At 36.4% G+C, this 15,221-nt stretch overlaps 4 protein-coding genes across 9 annotated transcripts; 1 reads left to right on the top strand and 3 right to left on the bottom strand.

Annotated features, from left to right (window-relative positions):
- Positions 1-122: 122 nt before the first annotated feature.
- On the bottom strand, positions 123-3,115 carry LOC110846528. Its single transcript, XM_022093310.2, has 13 exons — positions 2,917-3,115; positions 2,747-2,846; positions 2,619-2,663; positions 2,459-2,534; positions 2,153-2,376; positions 1,827-1,841; positions 1,728-1,737; positions 1,314-1,411; positions 1,133-1,203; positions 916-1,043; positions 689-855; positions 388-616; positions 123-274 (listed from the first exon to the last, which is right to left on the bottom strand). The coding sequence occupies exons 1-13, from the start codon at positions 2,985-2,987 to the stop codon at positions 183-185; spliced, it is 1,326 nt and encodes a 441-aa protein (XP_021949002.1). The 5' UTR covers positions 2,988-3,115; the 3' UTR covers positions 123-182.
- Positions 3,116-3,281: 166 nt separating this feature from the next.
- Positions 3,282-8,761, bottom strand: LOC110845819 (golgin subfamily A member 2). Of its 6 annotated transcripts, none has more exons than XM_022092335.2 (10): positions 8,561-8,758; positions 8,387-8,477; positions 8,198-8,269; positions 7,092-8,114; positions 6,719-7,030; positions 6,530-6,636; positions 6,054-6,445; positions 5,807-6,017; positions 3,979-4,043; positions 3,282-3,878 (listed from the first exon to the last, which is right to left on the bottom strand). In XM_022092335.2, exons 3-10 carry the CDS (start codon positions 8,231-8,233, stop codon positions 3,526-3,528), a joined length of 2,499 nt encoding a protein of 832 aa, XP_021948027.1. In that variant the 5' UTR covers positions 8,234-8,269; positions 8,387-8,477; positions 8,561-8,758; the 3' UTR covers positions 3,282-3,525. The 6 variants fall into 6 exon arrangements, 5 of the variants coding, with proteins under 5 accessions (XP_021948027.1, XP_021948026.1, XP_021948025.1 ...); XM_022092334.2 differs by having other exon boundaries at positions 3,282-3,461; positions 3,524-3,878; positions 5,807-6,445; positions 8,561-8,757; XM_022092333.2 differs by having other exon boundaries at positions 3,282-3,452; positions 3,524-3,878; positions 5,807-6,445; positions 8,561-8,757.
- A 341-nt stretch (positions 8,762-9,102) lies between these two features.
- LOC118434917 lies at positions 9,103-10,483 on the top strand. Its single transcript, XM_035849576.1, has 2 exons — positions 9,103-9,614; positions 9,708-10,483. Exons 1-2 carry the CDS (start codon positions 9,224-9,226, stop codon positions 10,394-10,396), a joined length of 1,080 nt encoding a protein of 359 aa, XP_035705469.1. The 5' UTR covers positions 9,103-9,223; the 3' UTR covers positions 10,397-10,483.
- On the bottom strand, positions 10,463-14,732 carry LOC110846850. The gene is made up of 17 exons (XM_022093690.2): positions 14,399-14,732; positions 14,218-14,332; positions 13,787-14,118; positions 13,604-13,712; positions 13,315-13,536; positions 13,156-13,241; positions 12,961-13,078; positions 12,656-12,895; positions 12,501-12,577; positions 12,324-12,438; positions 11,964-12,254; positions 11,835-11,905; positions 11,482-11,758; positions 11,298-11,378; positions 11,136-11,237; positions 10,979-11,068; positions 10,463-10,747 (listed from the first exon to the last, which is right to left on the bottom strand). Exons 1-17 carry the CDS (start codon positions 14,570-14,572, stop codon positions 10,497-10,499), a joined length of 2,751 nt encoding a protein of 916 aa, XP_021949382.2. The 5' UTR covers positions 14,573-14,732; the 3' UTR covers positions 10,463-10,496.
- Between the last annotated feature and the right edge of the window lie 489 nt (positions 14,733-15,221).

Genomic DNA, 15,221 nt, shown 5'->3' with positions numbered 1-15,221 from the left:
TAAATGTGTTAAGCTAATTGAGCATCTCATTGCCACAAATAATTCCAATTCCAGAGAAGATGATGGACACAACTGGCTTACACTGACACGTGCGTTAACGCAAGTATAAATTGATAAAGTGATTCAATAATGGCAACTTAAAGCTGTTCCATTAACACAATTTATTCAATTTGCGGTCAAAATTATTTGTACAGAGACTTTTTGAATTCATCAATGTCGACAACAGTTCCAGTTTTACGTGCATGTTCAGCAGCAAAGCAGTAAATGTGTGTATCTGCAAAAAAAATCGATTTAAGTTAATAAACACAAGCATTAACACAACGAGAAACAGAACAAACATATCAGTAATATTGGCCATAGTATCATCAAATCATAATTTTCTACTACCCAAAGTTTCTTGAGGTCCTGAAATAACATAATTTTGATTTCCAGTGACACACGCATAAACAAAGGCCTGCATCAAGCTGAAATCTCCTCCCCCATGACCACTCATGGGAAGATTATCAGAGTCCGTACTCGGATGCACTACTTTTGTAGTTTGTGTCAAAAAGTCAAACACTTTGATCGTGTCTGCCCCGTCACCTTCCAGCTCCCCCAACGTTCCAAAAATTCTTGTCTGCGACAATGAATATTAATTTGTAGACTGATTTAAAAAAAACATTAAACTGTTTATGATGGAATATTCTACTTTTCTATCACACATTGATTCCGTAAAAGCAACCATCGTGAATGATGACGTTGATCCATTTTCAAAGTGCATATTCACTACTTGATGATCTACGACATCATTGTCCATTTCGTATACGCACCGACCGTAATCTTTTTTCCGAAGAGCATCCGTCAAATTTTCCAAGTCTACGTAAACATGTTCATTTCAAATTACAAATTTTAAACAGTTGATTGACCACAAAATACCAATAGGATCCTTTGGCTGAACTACATTGATTGGCCAGCCAGTCCAAGATTTATTGACGTAGTTATCGATGTAAATTTTCTTTGCGGAATACGGGCAAGACTTTTCATATGAACAGTCAAGACAATTCCTAAGATTATCCCAATTAATGCTACTTGTTGTATATGTATGTACACATGTATATGTGCTACCGTTAAGACATCGTTAATATTTGCTTACACTGAATTTCCAGCTTCCTTTGGTTTGTTTTTCTTGGTGAAATGGCTCAAGCTACCGAAAGATGAGACTTTCTAAACATTAATTAGACTCATGTCAAAGTCAATAATAAATGGGGACAAGGCAATTTATTTGACAGAACACACACGAGTTAAGCACATAATACGAGCATGTATGTACATACTTTGCACTTTGAGCCCATCATATATGTCACCAGATCAATATCATGGCAACTTTTTGACAGGAGCGAGAAGGTGGAAGCTTCCTCGTTGTGCCAGTTACCTGCGTTGAAAATAAAAATGGGGAAAGTACTGAAATCTCCAACCTTTTATACATATATGTCATTACAGTAATTTGCGTCTTGTAACAAAGGAACTGCCCCAAGTTCAAAAGATAATTTTACATTCTTAGCTTTATTGACAAAATTATGAAATTTTTTTCGTGCTTTGGAAATCATTAGGCAATTTGCAAAAAATAGACTAAACTACATACGCATACATTTTATTTATATAGTTCACACTTTTAATTTTAATTACCATTTTCGAAAAAATGGTAATTAAAATTAAAATTAGTAATTAGTAATTAAAAAATTACTTACCTCGGACAAACTTGTGGAACAAAAAGCAAGGAGAAAGTCAAATTACAAAACATGCATGTTCTGATAATAAACTTTCATGAGAAAATTGGATGCACTTACAGAATGAGCGAAATGCTAGAACCAAAGTAATGAAACCAAAGTAAGTTCATTGTCAATGGAGTGCATTACAACTAACACAAGCACTACAAGTCATAGACTAATTAAATTAGGTACATTTTGCCTCAATGTGGACCACCTTTTCATTACATTTTATTCCACTTTTTCCATGTTTTATTTAAACCCACACTGTTCTAGATACGTTTTTCAAACAGTGGCTTAAGGGACGTAATAAAGCGTGAAAAAACGGAATGGGGGAGTCATTGAAATTGACACCATGGAATAAAATATACATTGACACAATCTAACCCAAAATTCGAAATTCTAACCCAAAATCCGACGGGTTCCAAATGCTGGATGTTCACGATATCGCCCAAGACATTAGAATCCAAAATTCGTCGTATGGCTTTTGTATAGTTTGTGTATCGCAGAACGTGACAAACAGCCAAAATCACGTTGTTTGCAACAACAGCTTGGTGAATTTTCACACATTCTTCAATGTTGATAGACATGGGCTTTTCCAGAAGAATGTTGTATTTCAGATTTGCAAATGCTTAAATAAGAACAAATAAAAACCAATTGCATGTGTACATAAGTAAAATGATTTTGAACCATCAAATTGTAGCAATGATTACCAATGGCAGGGTCCGTGTGCTCGCGATCCGTGGTGCAAATCGCTACGGCATCAGACAATTTCGGGACTGATGCCATCTTATGAATTATTTAGTATGCAACCATTAACTTAGGCTGTACAAGTAATTAAAGATCATTTTTGACATTTAGCATTGTACGTACCTCTGTCCAATCTTTGAAAATATTTTTCGGTGGAATATCGTGTTCCTAAATATGTATCGCATTAAATATGTGGACTGGTGTCTGCTTTTAAGGTAATAAATGCTTTTGATGTAGTAAGTACGGAATACCTTGGCAAGTTGTTGACACCTAAAATCGTGGTGATCCGCCACTGCAACCACTTTAAGCCATTGGGGAAAATGTTTTGCAAAGGTTGCGTAGCCATATCCTCTAGAATTTGAAGTACAAATTATACCTGGAAGGAGACTTGACATGTAAAATATCTGTAATGGTCTTTAACCTATTTCCACAACCAGCAATAGCAATTGTAATGGGGCTCGCAGGGGTCGGAGGGGGTGTCAGGGCCGTCATCTTGTTGGGAAGAGACGTATCTAGTTTAGACGTCAAAATTTAACAAAAGAATCTGAAAAAAATGTTATAATATATGCAACAAAATGCTACGAGTGTATTGTATGACAACTATTAAATAGAGATAAAAAACAAGGTCTGCCGCATATTTATGTGGGCCGTCAATATTTACTGTGATTGGATGATATCGCATATTTAGTAATGTGATGATTCGGCATTAATGAGATATTTAAGTATGTTGACAATTGTCAAAAAGTGTAGTATAATGTTAACTTTACGTGTATATTAGCATCACACTGGTTTTAATCAAGAAAATATGCAGGTTATGCGTTTATTAGATAGTTCATTACATGTGTAATACATGAATAATATGTAGTACGTAGATTATAATTATCGAATAATAAATAAATGTTACAAGCTAAAGTACATTCAAATAAGGCACCTCAATCTTCTTGACACGCACGAGCACTGCAAAATCTAAACATAGTTATATCGAATATTAAAGCTTATAATATTTGTAAAAAACTAATTTCTTGTACCTCTAAACATTCATAAGTTGACCAGAACAAACTGCACAAGGGTGAAAATTTTCAATGAGTGAGGAAGAACTAATTTCGGACAATAAATTTCTAATTTTGCCCTCAATTTCATGCTCGCCGTTATCATTTGTAGAATTTTGAGGTCCAGAAACATGACTACACTGATGTACTGATTGACTTGAATGGTCAACTGCTCCTTTCTGCTGTTGCAAAACCTTTAAAAGCTGAGTTAACTCTTCCATTTTCTTGAGAAGCGTTTCTCTGTCTTTTGCTAAATTTGCCAGCTGCAAATCTTTCTCGCGAGCACTTTCTTTCAATGCCAACCGTTGAGACTGATACAGTGTGATGTAATCCCCTAAATATAAACATTTTTATACATTATTAAGTATCTGCATATTATGATATATTATATGTGATATATTATGATACCGAGTAATGCTTTTTAAATTTCTCACCAATTGTATCGTTTTCGCCTTGTAGTTGAATAACAAGCGATTCTAACTCTTGGCACTCGAGAAGCCTAAACCAATATTACATTTTTAAAAACAGGTTGAAATATCATGCAAATTTATTTTATTTATTTTACTTATCAAGCAAATTTATTAATTTTAAAAATAAACCGACGCTACCTTCGTCCTCCTCACTCTATTTTCGTATTAACTGATAACGAAAGCTTGGCATCCCTTTGCCATCAAGGAAGAAAAATGGAGAAGTTCTCACACAACTCGTCTGCACTGCCAGCGAGTTTCACGTGTTTTTCTTCCTCTCTCCTCCACCTCTCAAACCTTCCACACTTTCCACCACTGTTTACCTCTTTGTTTAAGTCCTTTTCAGGGCGCAAAGATGGCCCCACCCAAAAAACGACCTTCTCGGAAAACAACTCGGAATCCCCCTGACACCGACCACCCCCAAATGGAACCCGCGAGTGCTGTTGACGACTCGGATTCTTCCCCTGACACCGACCACCAAAACACGGAAGGGCGTAAGTTTTCTACCCTCTTATTTCACCCACCCCCACGACACAGCATATTAAATATTACTATTATTAATAACATTGACTTTATTGTTTTTTTAGGTGGTAGGAGTTTGAGGAAGCGAAAGAAGGTGTCCTACACGTATGATGACGACTCGGAATCGGATTCTGACCACGGACAAGCCCACCCCCACTCTGATCACATGAATGATGATGACGACTCGGAATCTGCCCCCGATACCGACCACTCTCCCATGGAACGAACGAATGAAGGTGACGATTCGGATTCTGACCACGGACAAGCCCACCCCCACTCTGATCACATGAATGATGATGACGACTCGGCCCATTCCGAACAAATACTCCCCTACACTTTACCAACCAAAACCAAAGAAGACGTTATCAACGAACATAATGCTATGTGTCAAGTACGACGAGGATACAGATGCCAATTTTGGTGTGTGACAAAACCCATCTTATCATTAAGGGTATCAACCGTCAGAGATGAGGGTAAAAAAGTGTGTCCAACTTACGTTCCAGTTGATGGTACACCTGGTGTCTACACCTACAAATATGCGACACATCCGCAAGTAGAGTTTATATTATTGTTCGATATCACGTTCCGTGAAAGACAAAACAGTCCAATTAACAGTTCATGTCATGCTGTCGAAGCTTTATCCCATTTTGTTTCAAAGTTATGGCAATACCAGAATATACACGACCCTGCTAAATACCTTCCTCTGTATGATGCAGCTAATAATTCTTCGACCAATTATCATGCACGGTACTGGGAACATTTAGATTTTGAAATACTCATGGAAAGGTACGTTAACTGCGACAGTTTCCACATAAATTTCGATAGGAATTTACATAGTCTATTCGATACAGTTGATGTGCATTTTAGTCCAATGTACCCAGACCATGACATAAAATGTAATAGACAATCTATAACTGAATTTTGTACCTCATTTGATGCTTTCAATTTAACTCCCCAAAGACGTTCTACAACCGTAAAAGTCAATAAACATGAGTGTGTCATTTGTGGGGTTGAATACGATAGCAATACTTTAGCGAGACATGTAACTTATGCTCATCCTGACTGTGACAATTCTTGTAAAATCTGTCATGTAGTTACTAACTCTGTAGAATCGAAACTGAGACACGAAAAATTGCATGAATTACAAATTGAATGTCCAAAATGTCATGTCCCATTTTCATCGTTTAAGTATAGACAACGTCATGAACTGAAAAAAATTTGTATGTAATATGATTAAAATTGTTAAATGTTTTTGAAAAATTTGTTGTTTTACGTGTTATTATTAATGGTTTTCAGTTTTCGACATTCCTCTGACATTTTATTGAAATTTTCTTCAAAGTTGCGCCTCTCTTTCGCTTCAATTGCCAACTTATCAAGATCGTTCCGAAATGTGGAATTTTCCCACTCCAAATGGTGAAGGCGTCTCTTCATTTCAACGACCTCGTTAGTAGGGCTGGTTTTCCCAGTTGCACCGTGTTCGACATGTTCGTGGCCATGGTGGTCATCGTGATGATGGTCATGTTCGTGGCCATGGTGGTCATCGTGATGATGGTCATGTTCGTGGCCATGGTGGTCATCGTGATGATGATCATGCTCGTGACCATGGTGGTCATGATGATGATCGTGGTCATCGTGGCTGTGCCCGTGCTCCTGTGCGGCAATGTGGTGGTCACTGTGATTATGGATACTGGATTTTGGATCTGCTGTCATTAGTGGTGTTTCATCATTATGTGAAGACTTTGCTACACTGGTCACCAACAGCCTTTCGATCTTGTTGTTGGACCTCCTCAATTCTCGTTGAAGGGTTTCAGATTGAACTTGATAATGGCGAATCTGGTCTTCTAATTGGTGAATAATGCCATCCTTCTGCTGCTCAACTTTTATCTTTTCCTCCAATTTTGCAACGTTATTTCTAAAATGTTACAGTTTGTCAATATTGTGACAAAGTTATGGGTGCGAAAATAGTACGTATCAATTACTAAACGGATCTACCTACCTCAAGTCAACAATACATTCATCTCTTGTCAATAGTTGCGTCTCCAGTTCTTTTGATTTTTCTTTTTCCTGATCGAGCTCTGCAGCCAAGTCCATTTTAGATTTCGACTAGTTGTTCATATAAATCGAATTGCATTAGATATCATTAAACTATATGGGGTGTTAATTAGTTGTATGAAATTATTATTACCACAATAATGAAGGCTTGTTCCATATCTTCGTACTGTTTCGACTTTTCCTGCAATTTACTTCTAAGCTCCATTCCAACGTCATTAGAATTTTTCAAGCTTCTTTGGTTCTCTTCATACAGATTGTTGAATTTGATAGTCAATGGTTGCATTAATTTTTTGGCATCTTCTTTACTTCTATCTCGTTCTCGACGAAGTTCCTGGACATTTTTGTCGTTATCCTCGAGTTGCAAAAGCAGCTCAGCTTGTCGATTTAACAGCCGTTCATTATCTCTTCTTGACTCTTCTAGTTGCATTTCCAACGCGTCCTGTACCTAAACAAATTATTTTAAAACTAATCATGTTAAATGATAACGGTTTAATAAAAAAACTCACCGATTTTAGTCTTTGAAATGCTTGAATTTCACGAACGTCTATGTCTGCACTCTGCATGGATGATGGTGACATTCTTTGCAGTGTTACTTCTTTTAAACTGGGTTCCTCCATAGATAGAGGAATATTGTCGGGTAAATCATGTTGGGAAATATTAAAGTGAACATTTTTTGGCTTTTCGGTACTTAATGAATTACGATTGTTGTCATTATTTTCATCACAATTTTCCCCATTCCGCAGTGAATGTGTGTCAACTACTTGGCGTGACATTGTTTCCTCCATAGAGTTTGGAGAGGCTTTCTCTTGTAAGACACTTTGGCTTTCAGGATCATCTTGAATGTTGGAGAGGGAAGTTCCCTGATGTTGAGGAGTTATAAAACCTCCATTGACATTGAAAAACAGTGGTGCTGATGGTTGGGGCAGATTATAATAAAAATCTTGTGGTTCATAAGGTGACTTGCTATGATGGTGATGATCATGAGAAATCGGAGTGGACTGAAAGAAATTAGGTGGAAAATTTTGTCCCGCATCGGTGAACTGTTCTTGCTTATGGTCATAAATTGGCTGTGGATTTTCTTGGTCAAACATAGTTGATGATAGGGGCGGAGTAAAGATGTGATCATTCATCTGCTGCGAACTGACTTCTGAGAATGGAGAAACTATTGTCCCATTATTATTTGCCGATGCAGGACTAGCAACTGTAGTGAAAGTGGAATTATTAAAATCTGTGGAATTAACACTGCTTGGTGTAGACATGTTGAGAACTTTTAAATCTTGTCCACCTTCCATGTGAATGGACTGCATTTCAGTTCCAAGATTATTTAGAAATGTGGGGATATTTTCGGTGGGAGGGGGATGAAAGTATGGAATGGGTGCTGGAACTTGTTCAGTAGTCTCTGGTGGACGAGGATAAGTTTCATTAATTTCTGTGAAAGTAGTGCCGCCTTCAACCGAGTGGTGACCACTGCTACTTGCATCAGTCTTCTGAACACCACTGCTTGCCTTGTGCAGTTTGTATTCTTCCAACTGCAGAAATATAATGATACAAATACAAAATTAGCACAAGTCGATATAACTTTTTAGGGATCTTTCAACTCAACCGAACTCACCTTTCTCCTTGCGGCAGATAGATTCTTTTTGTCCATTTCCTTTAACTTTGGTTTAACGTCGGTTCATTAAATCTGTGCAAACAATACAGTAACTGCATATAATAATTGACAATACACAATAAACAACGTTACATAATTTTCATTTATTATGTACATGCAACATTGAAGACGAGCAAAATAAAATTATACCTTTCAATTTTTTGTTTATTCAGAGTAATAAGGGTCCAACTCTTCTAGAATGGAAATAAGAGCTGGCTATGTGCATCCTTATTCGGAGAATCTAGAATTCATGATTAATCTATTGTTAATTTGTTGCAAATTACAAATTAGTTTCGTTCGTAATATTCTACCAACAATGTTTACCTTTCATAATGCAGGCCCTACTTTACCAACAAACCTGTAAGTGCACCATAAAATTCAGTACGAAAAGAAGAACACTGATAAAATAATGAAAACTAATAGTTTTTTGGGCAAAGTTGACCAGATTGATTGGAAATAATTGATCTCGTTGGATCGGAAGTAAAAGTAAAAGTGGGTCCACGTCAATGCGAGTGTGAAAATTGCCACTGTTGTCATCTCATCTTTGTCCAAATTCGCCCCAATCGTGTGACAACAAAGATTATCTTTATGCAAATTCATAATTTACACACTTGATACAAATTCTTGAAGGGGTAATTTTTCAATATCTGTAAAAATGCAAGCTCGTCAATATTTTGGTATATTTTTCACAATTCCGAGTTTCATAGTTTCATCCTCTAGTCAATCATGGTAATTTAAAAGTGTGACCTATGTAAGTAAAATGCATGCGTATGGTAGTTTAGTCTATTTCTTGCAAATGGCCTAATAATGAATTCCAAAGCACGAAAAATACTTCCTTTCAATCCCAAGTAAGGATAATCAATTCCATAATGATGTCATGCTCATAAGAAACTTGCGTGCTTCATCAGTGTAATGATTCATTACCAGACCTGTAAAGTTAGATAAACTCTGGTGCAAATTAAATATAAAAACTCCTACTTTAAAAAAATGAGTGATGATAATATTACATCTTTATCGTCGTCTGAAAACGAATCTGAGATTCAGAAAGTTTACGTTACGATACCCGCACATGGATCATCTTCACTTCAGGCGGATCAGATAGAGCAAAAGATTTGGAACATTGTGCAGGGTGTGCCTGGGTTAAACGTAGGATATGGCAGCATTCGACTCGTGGTTTATATTTCGAAGGGGAATAAAGACGAGGCCTTGAAATCTGTCCTTGGGGTTGCAAAGGGAATCGTCCAATCTGCAGCGATTGTGGGGTCCGTGTTTATTGCCCCTGTAATCACACCTTTGGCAGCAGGGGCGTTGACAGGGATAGTGACAGAGTCAATTCAAGGCGCTGCCCACGTGGTCATTTTCATAATAGAACATTCAAGTAATAATCTTAGAATTATAATTGTACAAATAATTAAGGTCAAGATGAGAGTTGGTTAATTGATTGATTGAATTTTGCAATATCCTAACACAGGTGACCTGCGGAAAAAGTTACCAGAGTTGCAAGAAAAGGTAATCTATGAGGAGGTAAAAGAAAATCCTGCAGTTAGTGCAGTTTACTCTGCAATAAGGGCACCCGTTTATGCAATGAAGGGTGATATAAGCGAAGTACAATCTAGTGGTCTTGGCACACTCTCAGGATCAACAATTACAGCAATAAATTATGGTTTGAACGTTATGCCAGGTCTGGATGAAGAGGGAAAATCCTTTATACAAAAAATATCGCAGTCAATTATACAACTTTTATCTCGCAAAATATTGGAAGACGTTTCTAAAAAACGAATGAGTTTGGACGATGGCATCAACCTGATTAAAAAAGTAGAGGAAAAGTGTGACACATTGGAAATTGTTACATTACAGAATGAAAATACTAGCGACAAAGGTGACAACGTAGGATTAGTGGCACAAGAAAGTTTAGAAATCCTTACACGTCCAACTCTGGATGATAGTGTCAGCAATACTTTGAACTCTACAAGTTCAGAAAAAAAATTTAAAGTCAAAGCAACTCTGAAGCAATTATTAAAGATTCTAAAAGGTGAAATTAAATGTACTTCCGGTGAAGCATCATCGTCTTCCAGTCATAACACTAACCCTAAAGAAAATCAAGTACATCTCTACCAAACTGCAAGTGAAGAAAAATTGCATGAGCAACATGCAGATTAACTGCAGTACTATAACTGAAATTGAACTAAATATATTGAATATTACTGTTTATGAATCCGTCATCTACATTAAAGTACTAAAAAATTATTCATAAGTTTCTTTATTTCTCTTGACAAATGAATCGCAATTCCTTCGAGCAAGGCATCGGCTTCCAGACAAGCAAACCATTTTTCATGTAGCCTTCGACACACGAAGCTTTAGGATCTGGAGAATGTAATTCAGGAGATTCCCACATGGTGAAATCCGTGCTTAACTCTTTTGAAGATCCAGTCCACTTGAATGTTGTATGGTTCGAAATCTCACTCGTCAATCCGATCCATACTCCAAAATCAGGATCTTCATGAACATGATCTGCTCATGAAAATTAGTAGCTTTATTTAGAGTTATAGTTATGTATGCATTTACTAAAGCACAAGGTTGTTTCACGTGGGTTCTTCCAAGTCCGAATTTTTAAATATTTTAAAAATTCGATTGAACTGACAATCGGAAGCGACATCAATTTAATCCCTCATCCCCCAATAAAAAAACCGAAGTACAAAAACTTTGGCAAAGGAAATAAATAATATTAGCAGGGATGTTTACCTGATTTCTCTGCTACGTATAACTGTAAATCTTTACTTATATCAGAGTCATGAATTTCAGCCAGCGTCATTTTTCTTTGCTGACAACACTCTTTGAAAATGTACTTAAAATGTACATATTAAAAACGCATTATAGGATGTCTTTTTTATGTGCTAACCTTGAGCATGAATCCACGATACCTTGCTCAAAGCGTAATAAAACTGTGACCTCCTCAATTTCTCAAATCGTATGTTTTCGCAAGATTTTAGCGCTATCACATCTAAAAGAACATTTAATATTTATTTCACATAGATTTGTGAATAATTTGGTATTGTCTTACTTTTGATGTCACACATGAATGGCTTAGCAAGATCACAATCCTCGTGGTCAAGTGTAACTTTTCCTGCATTAGCAAACGCTTCTGGAAAATTTAAACAAAAATTATGTTCGTTTGATGCATCTTGTTTGTATTTTGTCTGTCATTTGGTGAACTGCATATTCTGTAGCCGTATAAATCAGCCTACCCAAACACTGGTTGTCATCTTCTGCCACGCTCAATTCGTCAAAGAGCGTGTAGTCATTGTAAAATATATTCGATTTGACAAATTCATGACTTCCTGTCCACGTCCATCGCTCTCTCGTGATTCTGTTCGTTCCAGATGTCCAAATCCCAATGTTTGGGCGTGTAAGCCCATTTTCTTTCAGAATTGCATAAATGTCGCGAAGATTTTTTACATCAGTTAGAGAAATTAGATTTCTCCCTTTGAGACTGCAACATGTTTTTGCCTCTTCCCATGTCGCCTAAAATTTGCAACTTATTAAATTTTGCTCTCCGTTGATGCATCATAATTAACTATAATTAAGCAAATATATTTACCTCATCTTTACTGAGCAGAAATTGGCCTGATTTTACCAGTGATGATGTGTCACAAATACCGTATGACTCATCTAAAGTTATGCAATCTATTAATTTCAGTTTAAGCAAATATTTATGAAGAGTTATTACCCTGCATTTCACAGATAAATCTGTTTTCATCGCTGCAATTACCAGAGGTTGAGACTCTTATTTTACCATCCGTGACAGCAGTGGAAGTGCAGTTGGATAAGCCAGTCACATTTGGTCGTTTTGCAATGGTCAGGGTTCTAAACTTTTTTTGAATTCTGTCCTGTGACTGTTTGTGTAGAGGGCTAAAATTTTTCTGGTTTTCCTTTTTCCTTCCCTCATACGAAATTGGATTAAACTCCATCGAGAGACCAGGATCCAGAGGTGAAGACCAAAATTTTTCTAAAGTACCATCTGCAGTAGCATGTGTGCAGTGATCAGATTCATCTTTAATTAGAGCACACCCATAAAAAAATAACCAACTTGATGACAATAAGTTCAGGACTGGGAGCAAAGATTTCTTCTCTTCAAAATTATTCAGATTTAGTAGAGACATTTTGTGGTCTAAACAAATGCCGTTTGCTTTCCCCCAAGTTTGCTATTTATAAAAATAAAATGAATTTTAACACAAGATAATACATATTTTCGTAAATAACTAACCTTGCGTACAGCAAGCAAATATTTATTCCCTACTTCACGTAATTCTATCGGTTCCAAATGCTGGTAGATAACGCTTGCTACATAAATACACAATGTGTCCAATATGTGTATCATAATCATTGCAGAATTGTAGCAACATTAATTGCATAAAGTACCTGGTTTTTCGCAAATGAAAGATCGGATGGATTTGCACTTTACGTTGTTTAAAAAATACGAATTCCTAACATCGATAACGAATTGCAAACATGTGCCGTTTGATGAGCTCTGAATAAAATGATTTTGACCAGTATGCTCAAGTTTTGTCTTCGTCTTGACTGCAACAAATTCAAATAATTTATCTTTGCGTTGTCGCCCGGATGTCCAAATTCCATATGGAAATCCCTGATGGCGATGCTCTTTAAAAATTATAATTTAGTTGACAGACAAAAAGGATATAAATAATTATTAAGTACGTCAATACCATACAATGAAGATGTCTGGAAATATGTTGCCAAAGCCTTTCCCTCTTGAGGTGAAATCATGCTTAACAGCTCTAGACCCTTTTCACGACAGCATAACATGGCTTCGGACCATGAAAGCTTAAAAAAAGTACAAAACTAAATTTTTACAAAGCAAACAATTGTGTTTCATTCAGTTTGTGGCCCTGATCTCTTACTTTGTAAGAATCACTGTAGTGGTACTCTCTGTACGTATTTTGAAGGCTCAGTTCCTTCATATTTACAAATGGACACTTTTTTGGCACTGCAATACGATAAGTATCAAAATGAATTCTAAAAATGACTAACCGATCCATCTAACAGTTAATTTGACTGACCTTTGATTCTACATATAGAATTAAGCGATGTTTCGCATGGAAAATCTTGTACAGAAATATTCCCATCTTTTATTGTTCCTCGAATACAAAATTCTGCATTTGCAGTTATATTCTCTAGCAAAGCATGTTCGCTGTTGGACCACGTAAAATGAGATTTGTCCAGTTTTTTAAATCCTCCAGTCCAAAATGAAATACTGTTGTTTGTCTTGCTTTCCATAATTGCTAAAATATGTTAGCAATCATATAGTAAATTTGCATTAAAACATTTTGCTAAAAATTTATCTGCTACCATTGTCTACCAGTGATTGAACAACATCTTCCGAATCTGAGACAGACTCTGTTCGAAATAACTCTCCTCCCTTAAATTCGCAGCAATCTCGAGCATCTCGCCACTCCAACTGCACAAAGACTACCAGAAATTATAACTGCGATCAAAACTACCTTACCGAATGGTATATACTTATCAGGTAACCTGCGTGTTGGCGTATAAATAAGTATCTTCAATCAGTTCAGTATAGTTGACTCGAGGACAAAGGAGGGATGAATCATCAGCCTTGGTTAAACTATTGCGTTGCTGACACAGAAATCTAAAATGATTTTTGCAAGGCACTCCAGCATGCAAAAGGCTGATATTATGCGGAGATGCCAAGTAAGCTATGCTGCAAACTTTGTTTGCGGTCATGTTCATTGTTGGTCTGCTCTTCAGCGATTGTCCAAATTTCCTTGGATAGAAACGTTGGTAGCTGGTAACATTGCCAAATGATGAAATATAGACACCATTCGCTGGACCAATTGGCTCTGCCCCTTAAAAGTTTGGAAATAGGATCGAAATGTGAAATGTGATTATGTCATACTTGCATATTTACATACAGATTAGACTCGGAAGATGTGCTTAATTCTTACAAAACGATTCGCTAGCTAGAGCATCTCTCAGTGCTTCTATTTCCTGTAGAGTCTTCAAGCTTGCTAGTATCATTTTCTTGTTTTCGCAACATTTAGAAGCCTTGGTATATTTAGTCTGTTTCGCAATAAAGTCATAAATTGTTAAGAATTTCATTTGAGGTTATCATAAATTGTTGTGTACCTTTGACACTCCAAGATAATACCCGAAAGATATTGGTTGAAGTCTGCAATCATTGTCTTGGCTGAAATCTTCTGAAACCACAGTGCTGACTAATATTACAAACAACGTACAACAAAAAACCATCTCATTTGCCATGCTGTTCATTGTTTTTACTGAAAGTGTAAGACTGACCATGAGTTGTTACGCCCGAATCATACTACGATTAACAGTTACAACAGAATTATTGTATTACAGTAATGTTGTAAGCGTTTACAATAATTGTTTAATTTTACTATTTGCTAAATTCCTGGAATGACCTGCCTCTTACATATTAACCAACAACAATATAATGTGGGATTAGTGGCAGTTTTTGTGTACGTGCTGAATTCGACATAGGTACATGTTTGCCTTCTTTTATTTTCTTTGGTGAAGAAATGACTTAAAATTATACCTCATGTTTTTGATATTGAAGGAAAATTGTTTTCATACGAGTATTGTAATTTTTTGAGTCTTTTTTTCGCATTGCAGCATTTAATGTAACCAGAAATTAACCTGGAATGTAACCCTAAATTATGTATTATAATACGTTTTGCATCGACGTGGAACGGTTTCTTTCGCATCCGCTTTATGTTCGTCTTCTTAAGTAGTGTCCATTTATTTGTCAGATTTCACGCTTGTGGTAAAACGCCCATGTCATTATTACATGCAAAGAGTGTGTATCTGGAAAAATACAGTACTGCTTCCTTATGGTCACGTATGTGCATATCACAATTGTTTAAAGTAACGAATGTAAAATAAATAAGCCCTGCGTAGCATTTTCTAAAGATGAATTCTTTTGTTTGAA

The sequence above is a fragment of the Folsomia candida genome, unplaced genomic scaffold, assembly GCF_002217175.1.
Source record: "Folsomia candida strain VU population unplaced genomic scaffold, ASM221717v1 Fcan01_Sc003, whole genome shotgun sequence".
NCBI classification, from domain to species: Eukaryota; Metazoa; Arthropoda; class Collembola; order Entomobryomorpha; family Isotomidae; genus Folsomia; species Folsomia candida.
This window is presented reverse-complemented; position numbering and strand designations above follow the sequence as displayed.